The sequence below is a fragment of the Lathamus discolor genome, chromosome 5 (assembly GCF_037157495.1).
Source record: "Lathamus discolor isolate bLatDis1 chromosome 5, bLatDis1.hap1, whole genome shotgun sequence".
Taxonomy (NCBI): domain Eukaryota; kingdom Metazoa; phylum Chordata; class Aves; order Psittaciformes; family Psittacidae; genus Lathamus; species Lathamus discolor.
The window spans coordinates 58,897,887-58,912,544 of NC_088888.1; the positions used below are offsets into that span (position 1 = coordinate 58,897,887).

A 14,658-nucleotide genomic window follows, 5' to 3' on the forward strand; every position below is an offset into this window, starting at 1 on the left:
CGAGATGTAGATGTCCACATATGATGGTCCTGCCCTCTCACTCCTCATCCTCCCCCTGGGATAAAGCAGCATCCCTTCAGACTAAGGTCTTAGCACATATGGAAGTGGATGTTTGACTGATTTCTCAGCTCAAGGAGCAGTTGCCTGTGTTTTCTGGGAAAAAGGTGGTGGCCAGATGGAAATGTCTTGCTTACATAAACTTCTGGGAGGTCATGTTGAACACAAGAGCAAAAAACCTGTAGCCTTTCAGCCTGCTGACATGTTGGGATGCTCTCAGAGTAAAAAATCTGATGGTCTGCTTTTCTGTTCCAGTATGGCACCAAAGATGGAAATCCAGAAAAAAGGCTTTGCCTGGACAGATAGTGTTTATCAAAGAAGATAAAGAACTAGCTCAACTCAGGGGCATGATTGATACAGTGGGATTAGCCAATGCCTGTTACGCTGTAAGGTACATCCTTGGAGAAAATGTATTTTCAGGACAAATACATCTAAAAGGGCTTCCACGGACTAGTTTTCCCTATCCCTGACACCTCAAGGTAGAGTTAAGGGTTGCATCTGCACTGAAAGGCAAATCTGCTTGTAAGTAGGCTCTGCCATGCTGGTTCTCTGGCATGCACCCTGGCCTGGATTGTCTCTAACCCACCCTGCATGTTCATGTTGGCAAGAAATGCAGATGAATGGGAAAGGAAGACCTGATGTTTTCCTAACTTTCAAAATACTTAGGCTTCACCTGAGCCCCCCTTAAATGTATCTGATGAGACAACTAGTTCCAGATTCACGTAAGGAAGAATTTTAATAATATTTCAAAAGTTCTTAGGTATGAGCAAGTGACCAGCATTTCTGTTTTGTAGCATTCTTCCTTCTCAAGCAGAGATTGAATCATTGCCGGCTTTCCCTCGCGACAAATTGAACTTACACAAATTGTTAGGAAGCGGAGCATTTGGAGAGGTGTATGAAGGGACTGCAGTAGATATCCTGGCTGATGGAAGTGGAGAATCCAAAGTAGCAGTCAAGGTAATTGCAGCTTTGTATTTCTCTGGCAATGGAATGAGATGCGTAGAAAAATTTGGCTCAGAGGTTATACCACAGAGACAGGTGTTGAGAGAGATTTGGGTGTTTCCTTGAAGTAAAGCTTGGAGCTGAGCCTAACTCCTTGTAACAAATGCTGGAAAATAACTTGTATTTAAGGCCATGTCTATGTCTGATTGCTTTACTCGAGTGCCTTGTGATTATGATGGTGGTGACTTAAGTTTTATTACACTTTTGCTTTCTGTTGAGTAGACTTTGAAGAAGGGTGCAACAGACCACGAGAAGAGTGAATTCTTGAAGGAGGCACACTTAATGAGGTAGGGACAGCTTTGCCACTGGGTACCCTTCGAAGCCACTATCATGTAAGGTTGGTAGTCTTCAAGAAGAATGAAAGTAATGCTTCTCTCTAAACAAATTACTGTGGCATTTTGGGGGTGTTCTCGTTCTGCTAAAACTTTAAGTCACTACTGATGAATCTTATGAAAATAAAGTTACAAATCTGATTAGCAAAATTTGAGATACAGACTGCAAGTTCAGTATTCTCATATGAATGTATTGAGGTTTGGACTGATGTAATTCAGTATCTTTACTCCCCTAAAATTAAGTTAGTCATTACAGCAATTGGGCTACATTTGGCTAATCTCATTTTACCGGAGTAAACATATCAAAACAAGGGGATGCCTTGAAGCTTCAATTTACAGTGGAAATTGCTTTTTAAAAAATGTGCATACTTGCCACTAGAGGCTGCCACACACCCCTTCTATTGAGACAGACTTCAAAAAATAACTCACCAGGGAGAGAATTTCACAGGGAAAAGTCTGTGTGTCAGCTGGAAATCTGGTTTTCCAGAGTATCCACAGAAACAAGTAGAAGTTCAGCTGAAGTTTTCATCTGGTAACATAAAATTGGGAGCATGGTTTAGTTTTCAGATGCACTTCTGCACTTCTCTGACTCTTACTTCATAAATGCAGAATTAGAAGCATCTTTTGAAAAATGAATTATTTTATACCCTGTACATAGAAAACATAGTGTTATTAAATTTGAAATTGGTTTTCACGGCATCTTTTTTTGTGTTCATACATTTTTAAAAATATTACTTGCATTGTTTGCCTTTTTCCACACACTGTGCATTGAATGAGGTAAGAAGCTTATGAAAACCAAAATGGGACCATGTCATTAAAGTGTAAATTAATGACAAAGAATAAGTGTTGTGTGTAAACTTTCTGCAATCTATCTTCAGTCTATCAGTTAAGTTCTTGTTTCTGCGTAGCATTGAAATTATACATATCTATTGTTAAAGTCTCTGATGCTTCCTGAGTTCTGCTTTCTTGTTGCACCTAATAATCCAAAACCAGAAACCCTGGTAAAATATATAATTGGAAATTATTACATTTAATATAATGTATACATTTACATAATAAATGTAAACACTGATTTGGGCCACTATGTACACCAATACAATGAGAAAGAAATGAAAATAATACAAAAAAATGTTTAAAGGTTTTATATTCCCAGTAAACATTAAACAATCATTTTAAAACGGTACTTTAATATGCTTGAATTTTTTTTTTATGAATGATTTAATTATCTTGTGGAGGGCTTAATGATTTTTCTTGGTATTCATCTGTAAGGTCTCATAAATGAAACCAAGGGCAGAAAGAAAAAATAAGCAGAACTGGTAGTTTACAAACCTTAATGTTAGATATTTAAACACAACTTTTATTTTGCTTCCTTTTTGGATGTTCCTTAAAATGTGGATTATAGTGTCATGCATACTGTTCCAGTTAAGCAAGGACTATTTGTTTTTTCTATTATTGCTCTGCAGCAATGGGGAAATTGAGTTGTCTGCATTTCAAAAAGTCATTTGATAATGGTTATTGGCAAGTCATTTGTGTACAAATATATGTAGCAATTTCTTCTGTGTATCCATCACTTGGGAAGTAAGGAATGACAGCTCAGTGGAGAAAGGTCTGTGTGAGCTGTAATGAGACTGCCAGGTGCTCCTTCCTCTCTCTTTGTTCTTGAGAGTGCCAAAGTTTGTCTGATTGAGAGATATGTGCTCAGGGCCGGGGGTGGGGGGAAGTGTCAAATTCAAAATCACAGCTTTTTTCTGAAGTCTTTGACCACACCTAAGATTATGTGAACTGAAAGAGGTTAGAAGGAGAATGCCCCTCTGTTTTATTTGTTTGTTTACACTGGTGTATTTGACAGCATTTTGGACACCATCAGTTGCTCCGAGTCAAGTTTCTCTGACTGCTGATCGGAGTCCTTTCACACAGCTGTGCAAAAAGGAAGCCATTTTCTAACACAAGAAATGTGATTGCAAAAATATGGGCACTGATAGGGGCAATACATGTTCTTTGAGAAATGCTAGATCTGAGAGTGCTGATTGCTCTGTGGTAATCCCTATCTTTTTGGACACACACAGGCAATCACCAGCATGTCTGCAAGTATTCCTTGTGCATATTTTGTTTCTCTTGAAAACGTACTGTGAGAAACAGTTATCCTCTAAATTGTAAAATAATATGTAGCACCTTGTGCTTTTACCTTTCTCCCCATTTCTCTGAATCAGCAGTTCTACTGGGAATATAGTAGTAAAAGTACTCTATGAAAATAATACAGGTACCTTTAATATACAGGTGGCAATTCATGTTAGATAAGATTGCCATTTGCCTACCTTTTTTTGCTTTCTAAAAATGTAAAGAAGTGTAGTTTTATTATCCATGCATGCATTAGATTGCCCAACATTGTGCAGTGTAAGCCTGTGTTTTGAAAAGGTGTCTCTGAACTCTCCCCATGACTGAGCAAATCTCTCACTCTGAGTTACTAAATCATGTTGGTGGTAGAGGCAGGATTGTAAAGGCCAAACTGTTCATTCATTGCTTGCAGCCATATGCACTTTATTAGCTGTCAATCGGCTGGATTTCTCGTATGTAATCTTACAGTTGTTTCCTTCTCTTTAGTAAATTTGATCACCCTCACATTCTGAAGCTACTTGGTGTGTGCCTGTTAAATGAACCTCAGTACCTTATACTGGAGCTGATGGAAGGAGGGGATCTACTTAGCTATTTACGAGGAGCCAGAAAGCAAAAGGTAGGGTAAAGACCATGAGACACATGGTTTTAACCTGTAACTGCCCACAGATTTGCAGTTTTTCCCTTTCTCAAGAAATGGACTGCATAGTCCAGCCATATAGAGGATACGGATGTACCTCTGCCTGTATCCTGAAATTTTTTAGGAGGAAAGAAGAGAAAATAATAAAGAATAAACATTTTTAATTAAGTATTTTTTTCCAGTTTGCATGCAGATCAATAATTTGGATGGTAGAATTGTAGGTCAAAAGTACTCAACACTGAAATTGTATAGCATCATAACAATTGTCAAGTTCATTTACATGATCGGATCAAATGTACAGTCAGTATTGAATTCTACTGAAATGTATATATGTGTATTCTATTAGAATAATATATTATACTGAATAATACAGCAGCAAGAAAACCTGATCTGATAGTAGGAGGAAATTTTCAGGGTTCAATTTCTTCCACTATGATGACAAAACAATTCTTAAGGTCCCAGGATATTCTTAGCCCTGAATCAAGGAACAGGATGTGTTCACCTGTCTTGCAGTGCAGTGATTTGGCAGTTTACCCTGACAGCATGCACTTTATTGACTTACAGATATTTTGCACCTGTGCTTTGCATGTTTTGGAAAGATCCTACACATTTCAAAAGAAGAAACAATACCATCTTTGCAGAAGAAGGTTGTCATTCTGAGTTTGTAAAGCTGGAAGACATGGCTAACCTCTATCTTTGTTTCTTGTAGCTTCAGAGTCCTTTACTGACAGTGACTGACCTCTTGGATATATGTTTGGATATTTGCAAAGGCTGTGTCTATTTAGAGAAAATGCATTTTATACACAGGTACAGAACTTACTTCCTTAGTCTTCCAAGGTTTACTCGCAATATACAGACTGATTGTCTTACCTTGGGAAAAAAATACCTAGAAATATATCACAATGTATCAGGGAAGGTGAGACCACTGGAGTTAACATTTAATATTATGCTTTTCTGCTAAAAGTCACATACAGTTATCTCACAAAATAGTGAGATCTAAGATCTAAATCCAGGACTCATTGCATCCTAGGCAAGAATTATATCCTGTGCATATGGGGGGATCCATTTACTGTTTTAATCTGCCTAATGGGTAGCCAGGGAGGACGCAGACACAGACTTTTCCCAGAGGTGCACATGAAAAAGCTAAGAAGCAACAGGCACAAGTTAAAGCAAAGGAAATTAGATAATATTGTTCACAATGTGCAGGATCAGTCACTGGAACAGGTCGTCCATGGGAGCTGTGTCACCTCCAGTCTTGCAGATATGCAAAACTTAACGTGATGAGGCCTAAGCCACTCGATCCGACCTCAAAGGTGACACTGCTCTTAAGAGAGGGTTGAACCAGATGATGTCCACAGGTCTCTTCTGACCTGAGTTTTTTCTGCAATACTAACTCCATCCTCTCATTTCTGCCTTGCAAATCAGGGACCTGGCTGCTCGCAACTGCCTTGTGTCTACGAAGGAATATGAGAGCTCTTCCCGGACAGTAAAGATTGGTGATTTTGGACTTGCCAGAGATATCTATAAAAATGATTATTATAGGAAAAGAGGAGAAGGCTTACTCCCTGTGAGATGGATGGCTCCTGAAAGCCTCATTGATGGTGTCTTTACAAATCACTCTGATGTCTGGTGAGTAATAACAGCCACACAGCTGTGTGTCTTACTAAATCCCACAGCAAGAAAATACCGGTTTACAGGAGGAAAAATGAGGTTGAATATTGCCATCATTAACAATCTCTAGGTTAAGGCAGATTTCCTCCTAAGTGATATTTTAATGAGCTAACGAAGAGTTTGGCATAAAACAGTACCTATATGGATGTATTTCTTAGTGCTTTGAGCTCTAGGTTTGGATTCTGGTTGGGAAGAGCTAGTGTCACTCAATCGAACAATTTTGTACCAGACCCACAATGTGGTTTTTGCTTGATTAGTCAGTGAATTTACTACCTGCAAGCTGATCCATTTTGTTCTCCATTAGTTTAATTGGTATTTCTTGCCTACAGTCAAATACCTTCCCCATACCATTTCACCTTCTTCTGGTGACTTCTCTGTTTTGAACTACAAATTTCTCTGCATCATCACAAGGGAAGGTCATAGTACTTCACTGTGGAGATTTACTTAAGGTAAATTTAGGGTGGGTTTCAGTTTATGATGAAGAAGCCAAGACCCGCTGTCGGGAAGCATGAAAAAAACCCCCAACCCAAATCAGATCCATTAAACCAGACATTCACGCAAGTTTTGATTTCGGAAGGCATAGGTAGCTACGGTAGGTTACAGCTCACCAATCTTGTCCAAGTCCTCAGCCTTTCAGCCTATCCATTTGACTGCCACACATTCATCTAAGCAACCTGTCTAGTGCTCTGTGCCAAACCAAATGAGGCGCTGATTGCTTTATGAGTGGTGCTTAAAAGAATTTGTCTCTCTCCATTTTTTACACCTCCTGTAGAGATTTCTAAGCACTTGTTTAAGTGAGGACATGCTCAACCAAAAAGTGTTGCCCAGGGAAGCTGTGGGCACTCAGTCACTTCTAAGCTGCATCTTGGTCTGGGAAAGCATGTTAGTTCTACACATTTATTTTAGCTATTCCAGAGGCTGGACAAATGAATTGTTTCACAACAGATTGAAAGTTCTTACTCCTAATTTTTCTAACCGAGTCTTATTCTTAGGTTAGACACATTTTAGCTGCTGACAGGGAGATTGTTCATAATGACTATGATAATTAATTTTTGTTGTTGTTTCTTAGGGCTTTTGGAGTCTTAGTGTGGGAAACATTAACTTTGGGTCAACAACCATATCCAGGTTTTTCCAATACAGAAGTTTTACACCATGTACGATCAGGAGGAACGCTGGAATTTCCAAACAATTGTCCTGATGACCTGTAAGTTAATTTTGTTCAAATGTTGATAATATTCTTAAGAAACAAGAGACTTACTGCCAGATGACCATTATTTTGAATGTTACTTATACCCAAGCAGGGTTCAACATCCTCCATTTGTTTTTTCAGATAAAAGAGTTAGCACCTGTAGCTGCCAGCCTCCTACTAATTCATTCAGTAGTGGAGCCTGTGGGTAAGAACTTAAGTATTCAAGCTGAATGGTGGATATTGGTCTTTTAAATGGGATTTCAGAGACATTAAAAAGTCAGTCTTGGGCATGAATCTGGTAATAATGTGATAACAGACTGAGAGTGCCTGTCTGGCTTAAAGTTAAGATCCCTTTAAGAAAGAAATTACGGGCCCCTTCACACCATGTACCTGTGATAGCAGATATAACTGTCTTTCTCAATGGCAGCTGCAGGAATTTGGCTAAGATTAGAACATTTGTGGAAAATAAATTGTGCCGTCTTTGCAGATACAAAGCTTACAAAAGCCAGTAAGAAAGGCTGAAGAAGTACAGCAAAAGAGAAATCTGCACTTCTGGATAGTCTTTAGCTGAGCTAGATAAATAAAGCTTTCAATTTCCATTTGTCTCTTCAGCACAAAATTCAGGTTTAATTGCAAAATTCTTGCAACGGAAAAAATAAAATTAATACATATAGTGGATCAAACCCAAACAAGGAGAGGTGTCCCACATGACATCCTTGTCTCTAAATTGGAGAGACATCAGTTTGATAGATGGACTGTTCAATGGATAAAGAACTGGCTCGATGGCCGCATGCAAAGAGTTGTGGTCAATGTCTCAGTATCCAGCTGGAGACCAGTAACGAGTCCTCAGGGATTGGTGTTGGGACCGGTCTTGTACAACATCTTTGTCGGTGACAAGGACAGTGGGATTGAGTGCTTCCTCAGCAAGTTTGCCAATGACACCAAGCTGTGTGGTTAAGTTGATATGCTGGAGGGAAGGAATGCCATCCAGAGGGACCTCAACACGCTTGTGAGGTGGGCTGATGCCAACCTTATGAATTTTAGCCATGCCAAGTGCAAGGTCCTACACCTGAGTGGGAGCAATCCCAGGCACAGCTACAGGTTGGGCAGAGGAGAGATTCAGAGCAGCCCTGCAGAGAAGGACTTGGGGGTGTTGGTCGATGGGAAACTTAACATGAGCCAGCAGTGTGTGCTTGCAGCCCAGAAAGCCAACCTTATCCTGGGCTGCATCGAAAGGAGCATGACCAGTAGGTCGAAGGAGGTGATCCTGCCCCTCTACTCTTCTCTCGTGAGACCTCACCTGGAGTATTGTGTGCAGTTCTGGTGTCCTCAACATAAAAAGGACATGGAACTGCTGGAACAAGTCCAGAGGAGGGCCACGAGGATGATCAGGGGACTGGAGCACCTCCCGTATGAAGACAGGCTGAGAAAGTTGGGGCTGTTCAGCCTGGAGAAGAGAAGGCTGCGTGGAGACCTAATAGCAGCCTTCCAGTATCTGAAGGGAGCCTATAGGGATGCTGGAGAGGGACTCTTCATTAGTGACTGTAATGACAGGACAAGGGGTAACGGGTTAAAACTTAAACAGGGGAAGTTTTGATTGGATATAAGGAAGAAGTTCTTTCCTTTTAGGGTGGTGAGGCACTGGAATGGGTTGCCCAGGGAAGTTACAAATGCTCCATCCTTTGGCGGTGTTCAAGGCCAGGTTGGATGAAGCCTTGTGTGGGATGGTTTAGTGTGAGGTGTCTCTGCCCATGGCAGGGGGGTTGGAACTAGATGATCTTAAGGTCCTTTCCAACCCTAACTATTCTATAAAGGAGGAAGTTGAATCTAAGCCCAACAATCACTCAGTATTTTCATATCTCAGTTCCTGTATCACCCTCTCTGCGTAAGCAGTCACAGCAATGCACCTGGGAGCTGGCCCTACAAATAGGAAAGGCTACTTAAAGCACACGGTTCTTACTCCTGGTGCTGAGAAAGTGGCTTGAGAATTATTCTGTGACTAGCAAGCCCAGATATTTGTGCTAGGTTTCAGATCAATTATCATGCTCTGAGTTCCAGAGAGAGTGATTATATATCATTTTGTAGGTATAGCTGAAACACCATATCAGCAATAAACAAAGAAACCCCATGTAAGCTTTAGCACTTGAACGAGCTGAAAAACTGGAGAGATTAAGATTTTGTTTTAAGAACAGAGTGAAAATTGGAAGTCACAGAACAAGCAAGAGTCCAAAGCAATTTCAGCTTCAATATTTTCTGCTGAAAATGTTTTCCTCAAAAAATTGTTGACAGCTGTCCTGTGAATAAAAAAGCATAGGAGGTAATGTATATCCATGTACCAGTTTGATATTCAAGATCACTCTAAGGCTTATAATCTACATTTGAAACAAATGACCAGATTTTCTGAAGCATGAAGAAAACTGACATAATTTTTAAGGTCCCAGATTTTAAATTTAGTATATAGCAGATAGGGCTTAACCACTGGTCTGCCTGTTGTAACTTGTAGGATCAGGGCCTAATAGCAGTAACTTAGTTTTTGAAAGCTAAGGGGCTGAATGAGCTCTTAGACTCTTGTACCATCTTTTATTTCATGAACACTCAGCACCTGCATGCAGCTTCTGTCAGTAGCGTAAATAGCTTTTTGCTACTTTTCTAGGTCATTAATGGCATGCTGGGATTCTTGACATTCCTGCTTCCCTCCTTGTGGTTTTGAACCTGCATCAGGACATCAGCAATCAGTAATTGTCTCCTTAGCACTTTGGCTTGCTCATTGTCATTTGACAAAACAAACCACCACTGATAGGAAGAGAGTTCAAAGGCCAAACTACTTCATATGAGAAGTGTTTAGGAATCTGTGGTAGGCTTACACTGCAAGGGCAAGTAGGGCTGACACAGAAACCTTGGGGTGTAAAAGCACTAAGGAAGTGGGATTGTTTTGTTTTGGGTTTTGTTTTTTTTCCAGCAGGGGGGAGAAATTCCCCCCCACCTCCACACGATGTTACTCCAGGGACTGCTTGTCTGCTTTCCTCCAAAGAAGTGTGGATAGGTGAAGCATGTTAATAAACTGGAAAAGGGGCTTGGGGATCTAGAAATGAGCCACATTTATTGAAACATGAATTAGATATTCATGGCACATGGTTGCCAGAATGCCCTCCTAGAGGGATTTGAAGGGTGGAAGAGAAGTTCAGAAAGATGGAAGGAGGAAGTTCAGAAAGCATCAGATGCAAGCAAGCATGGGCTCTTCATCCCAACAAATTTCCTCCTTTTATAAGAAAATACCCATTTCAATTATATTTTCCATTTCATGTGAGAGACAATTGGTAATGCCCTGTAGCTTTTGCTCGTTAAAGCTCATTTCAGGTATTGTTCACTCTATGAAACTCTGCTGTGGTTACCAATTGTCCCATCCAGATAAAATACAGTTGTGAAGTGTAGCTGTGTAGGGGTTCATCTAAGTGTACAGGCTAGTTCTTAAACCTAACATAAACCTTTAACTGATGCTGTGTTTGGATCTGTTATTTTTCATTCCTTCCTGGAAGGTTTTTCTCCATGAAGTAGGGGAATCCTCTATGTCTATTCCCCATACTAAAGCAATGTACTACTTACTAGCCCATGTTTGGCTCCCCCCAAAAAATAGGAATGTGTTCAAGCTGTCATTCTTGTACATCTTGGGATGTTAACCTGGCTTTCACCCTCTGACTGGACTCATGCTAATGCACTTCTGGGCTACTGAAAGTTTGTGCCATTGACTTAAAACCTTGGATGTCACAATATGACTTGAAAGCTAGCTATCATGCCACAAATAGCTGTCCATGCAAAATTTGCAGATATATTCTGAGACAGCATGAATGTTTTTGCCATTAGAAACCTAAATCCAATCTGAATGAAATACTTCATGAACAATATCCGTTCTATCTGTTATTAATATGTTAAGCCACTAGGCAAGTAATGTGATTTAGGAACTAAGAATATGGATTGTCATTAAAATGAGAAAATTTCAGTTCTGAATGTCTTGGCAGCAGTGAATATACCCACTCAATAACAAATGCCTTTTGTTAATGTGTGGGGACAATGAGCTGAATGGTTTTATAAAGCAGATTGTCCAGTAAAATAATAATTATTTAAGAAAGGCAGAGATTGGTTTTAGGAATACAAAAATGTTCAGAATCCACATTTGTCATGTTTATGTTTCATAAATGAAAAGAATGTAGATTTAGGTTTTATATAAGGAAGATTTTTTTTATGATGAGGGTGGTGAGGCACTGGCACAGGTTGCACAGAGAAGCTGTGGCTGCCCCATCCCTGGCAGTGTTCAAGGCCGGTCTGGATGGGGCTTTGAGCAACCTGCTCTAGTGGAAGGTGTCTCTGCCCATGGCAGGTCTTTAAGGTCCCTTCCAACCCAAACCGTTCCATATGTCTATTACTTATGCATTATTTCTTGTTTCTTTCTCCCTCTGCTGGCCTGTAGTTGTCTGTTTCTTGCTTTCTCTTAGAGGAGCAGTGTATTCAGCCAGCTCTTTTACTTCATTGCTGCACCTGGCACAAGGCTCATGAGAGCCCAAGTGCTAAGCTGGAACAGAGCACCTGAACTTATGTTTTTACTTGGATATCCTACTAACCAGGATGACCAAAAAGCAGACTGTTTGGCTTCCAGCATCCAAGGCTGGCTTTCAAATTCAGTGTGATCCAGACACTTCACTGGCAGCAGAAGGAAAGCCAGAGTTACTGCACCTAATTTTGAGTCCTATTCAGTACTTTTCCATCTATATTTTCAGTGTTATCAATAACCAGTGCACCTGAACGTAAGCTGATGAAGTGATTCAGAGCTTTTGGAAGTCACTACTGCTTTTTAGATTCTTAACATGAATTTTCAAGATTTCATTGGATCCTCTCAAAACCCAGAATCACTTTGTCCAGCTCTACCAACATGATACAGGTCAATGAAAAGTGGTCCTGAAACAATTTTTCTACTCACATTTCTCACCCAACACCAATATTTTAGTGAAAAATATCACTGAAAAATCAGAAGTCAAGAGATTTTTCCCACCTGTCATGAAGGCTAAAATACCCAATTGTGCTGAAGGACCATAGTCTCCTTTTTAAGATGGATAAGCAAGGATCTGAGCAAGCCAATTCATTTCACATAACGCCTGGTATCACATAGCAGCAGGTCTGGGAGGTTGTTTGTCAGGGGAGGATTTAAACTTAGGGCTTAGAGGTGAATACTCCACATTCCAGTAGCAGCTTCCTGAACCCGCCTTTCACTGGCTGCTAAACACTGCTCTCTGGTTTTGAGACTCTAAGACCTCCCTCTACTCACAACACTTAGCATGTCCAGATGCTGGCTGTGTTTTGGTTTTCAGCCTGGCTCCCCTGACTTTTGTAGGATTTGGTTTTGTGTAGCCTGGACTCACCCTGAGTAAGCAATAATAAATCAGCCCTATCCTTTAGACAAACAGGAGGATCAGTTTTCCACTGAATAGTACAGACAGTGTACAAGGTGGGCTAAGATCCCTGAATCCAGAGGAAACTCATATCATTTTTGCCTTTGATGAAAAAACTTGCTCCTATTTGTTTTGGTCTGGAGACAGAAGTCTAAATTAACCCTTTCTGTGCTGGAGGGTTTGCCTTGAACTTCTCATAAGTTTGAGGTGGCGTGAGTTGAAGAAAGATTAAACAAACTGGTAGCTTCAGGTTCATTTCTGATTTTTGATAGCTTTTCTTTTTTCTGTGAGAGAATCAGCTCCTTGTCTGCTTTCTTAGAAGCCATTGGTGACTTCCTTGGTGCAGATATTAATGAGTTTTCTTCTGTTCTTTTTTTTTACTATGTTATAGCTGCTTCCAATCTCAAAATATCTCTTTGGAAAATTAGAAGCATTCATAGGGAGTATTCCTTACAAATGATTTTTAATTGGCTTTTCCTTCAACAGCTGATGATAATGTTTGTGCAACATATAAAGTTTTCAGAAGCTGAAAATCTAGGCCAGACTTGCTTCTCAGATGATTTAATGGTAAGTGTTGAGGTGAATGATTCTATTACCTGTAATGTTAGCCTTTTAACGATTTTTTTCTTCCAGATGTGACTTAATGACAAGATGCTGGGCCCACGAACCTCACAACAGACCTAATTTCTCTTATATTCAAGACAAACTGCAAGAGGTAAGACACTCTCCGCTGTCCTTCATCCACTATGTAGAAGACAAAGAGGCAGCAACTGGCGTCATCAACCAAGCTTTTGAAGGTGAGTCTGGGTCAGCACTTGCTGTCCCCATAACCTTTTTCTCATGGACAAAGTGCGATTCAGCAGTTCTTTTCATTGCATTTGTCACTGCCTCAAATGCTCTACTTATAAAATGTGAACAGTAAAGATTTACCTGCTGATGAACTTGTAAAGATTCATCAGGTGCTGTTAAGTGTGATGCATTAGGTAAAATATACATAAGATTACCAAGCAGAAAGACCCCTGTGAGGCTGCAACTAGCCTGCCTGACAGAGACATCCAGCTTGCATTTAAATTTTTGATATTTCATGACCCTGTTCTGCTAAAGTAAATGCTTAAGCTCCTTGTACAGCCAGAAGAGCTTTAGAAGGCTGCTGGTTGAAAATCTGTTCCCATTTCAGAGGCATCTACTCCCTCTCCACCAACTAAACATGGCAGTTGGGTGTTTACTTTAGGAATACTGAATTGGTAGTTGCCTGATAGTGAGGCATAAATTAGGTGCCCAAGCAAGGCATCCTTTATTCCAGCCTGAACTATGACAGCTCTAGCCTGGAGACACATCATGCCTGTGCTCTGCACACTGTGAATGAATGAAATTAGGTGATGTTAGGGAAGATAAACTTAAGACATGAGACACAACAAATCCCAGTTATATGAGAACGTTAAGGTTGTGAAGACAGGAATTAATAAGAAAAGAAAAGGTGATGCTAAATTTGAAGTTGTCTGTGCAACTGTGATTTAAATTATCTAAACATGGAAATGAACATCCCTGACTGGGCCAGAACAAGAACTTTTCACATATTGCAGTAATTACTGACTGGCTAAATGTTGGGCACAAGTGAAGCCCTAGTAAACAATGTAGTCTGAAAATCTGCAAAAAGGAAGTTTTTATCAGTTGAAATACTTCACTTTTAGTTCACATGGTGCGGTTTAGTGTTTTGTTTTTAAATTTAATCTGTTTGAATTCTATGGTTTTCAAATAAAAAATATTTCCTGTTAAAAGAATTACTTTTCATTCCAAAATACCCAAACCCTAGTTCTTTTAAAATGTTTTAAGGGCTTTATTTTGGTTTGGTTGTGTGTGTGTGTGTTTCTTGTTTGTCTGTTTATTTGTTTTCTTTATAAAATGTTATTGAACTAGGAACTCACCCAGCTTCATAAACAGTTTTGGTACACCAGTATTTTGTGATTTCCTAAAAATTTCCTAATCCATTCCAGGAATGATGCAGTACTTAATTCCACAACTGCATAGTAATGTTTCTACAGGGTTCTACGTATATTCAATTCACTGGCATTGAATATTTGCTATTTTGCTAATGTTTATAGTTTGCTTTACAAATCTTTATCATATAGTTTTACAACTGTCTGTTCATCACCATTGTGATTTCTCTCTATGTCAGATCCAGTCTATGCATGACATGTTTATATGTCATTACAA

At 39.8% G+C, this 14,658-nt stretch overlaps 1 protein-coding gene across 3 annotated transcripts in view; it reads left to right on the top strand.

Annotated features, from left to right (window-relative positions):
* ROS1 (ROS proto-oncogene 1, receptor tyrosine kinase) overlaps positions 1-14,658 on the top strand; it is a 71,803-nt gene that overhangs the window by 47,426 nt on the left and 9,719 nt on the right. For 2 of the 3 annotated variants that reach the window (XM_065681010.1, XM_065681013.1), the window contains exons 36-43: positions 313-448; positions 852-1,014; positions 1,282-1,346; positions 3,993-4,122; positions 4,853-4,950; positions 5,569-5,772; positions 6,884-7,018; positions 13,078-13,241. In XM_065681010.1, coding sequence (XP_065537082.1) covers positions 313-448; positions 852-1,014; positions 1,282-1,346; positions 3,993-4,122; positions 4,853-4,950; positions 5,569-5,772; positions 6,884-7,018; positions 13,078-13,241 — 1,095 coding nt within the window. Of the gene's footprint in view, positions 1-312; positions 449-851; positions 1,015-1,281; positions 1,347-3,992; positions 4,123-4,852; positions 4,951-5,568; positions 5,773-6,883; positions 7,019-13,077; positions 13,242-14,658 lie in introns of those variants that run through there. The other variant, XM_065681014.1, reaches the window with a different exon arrangement.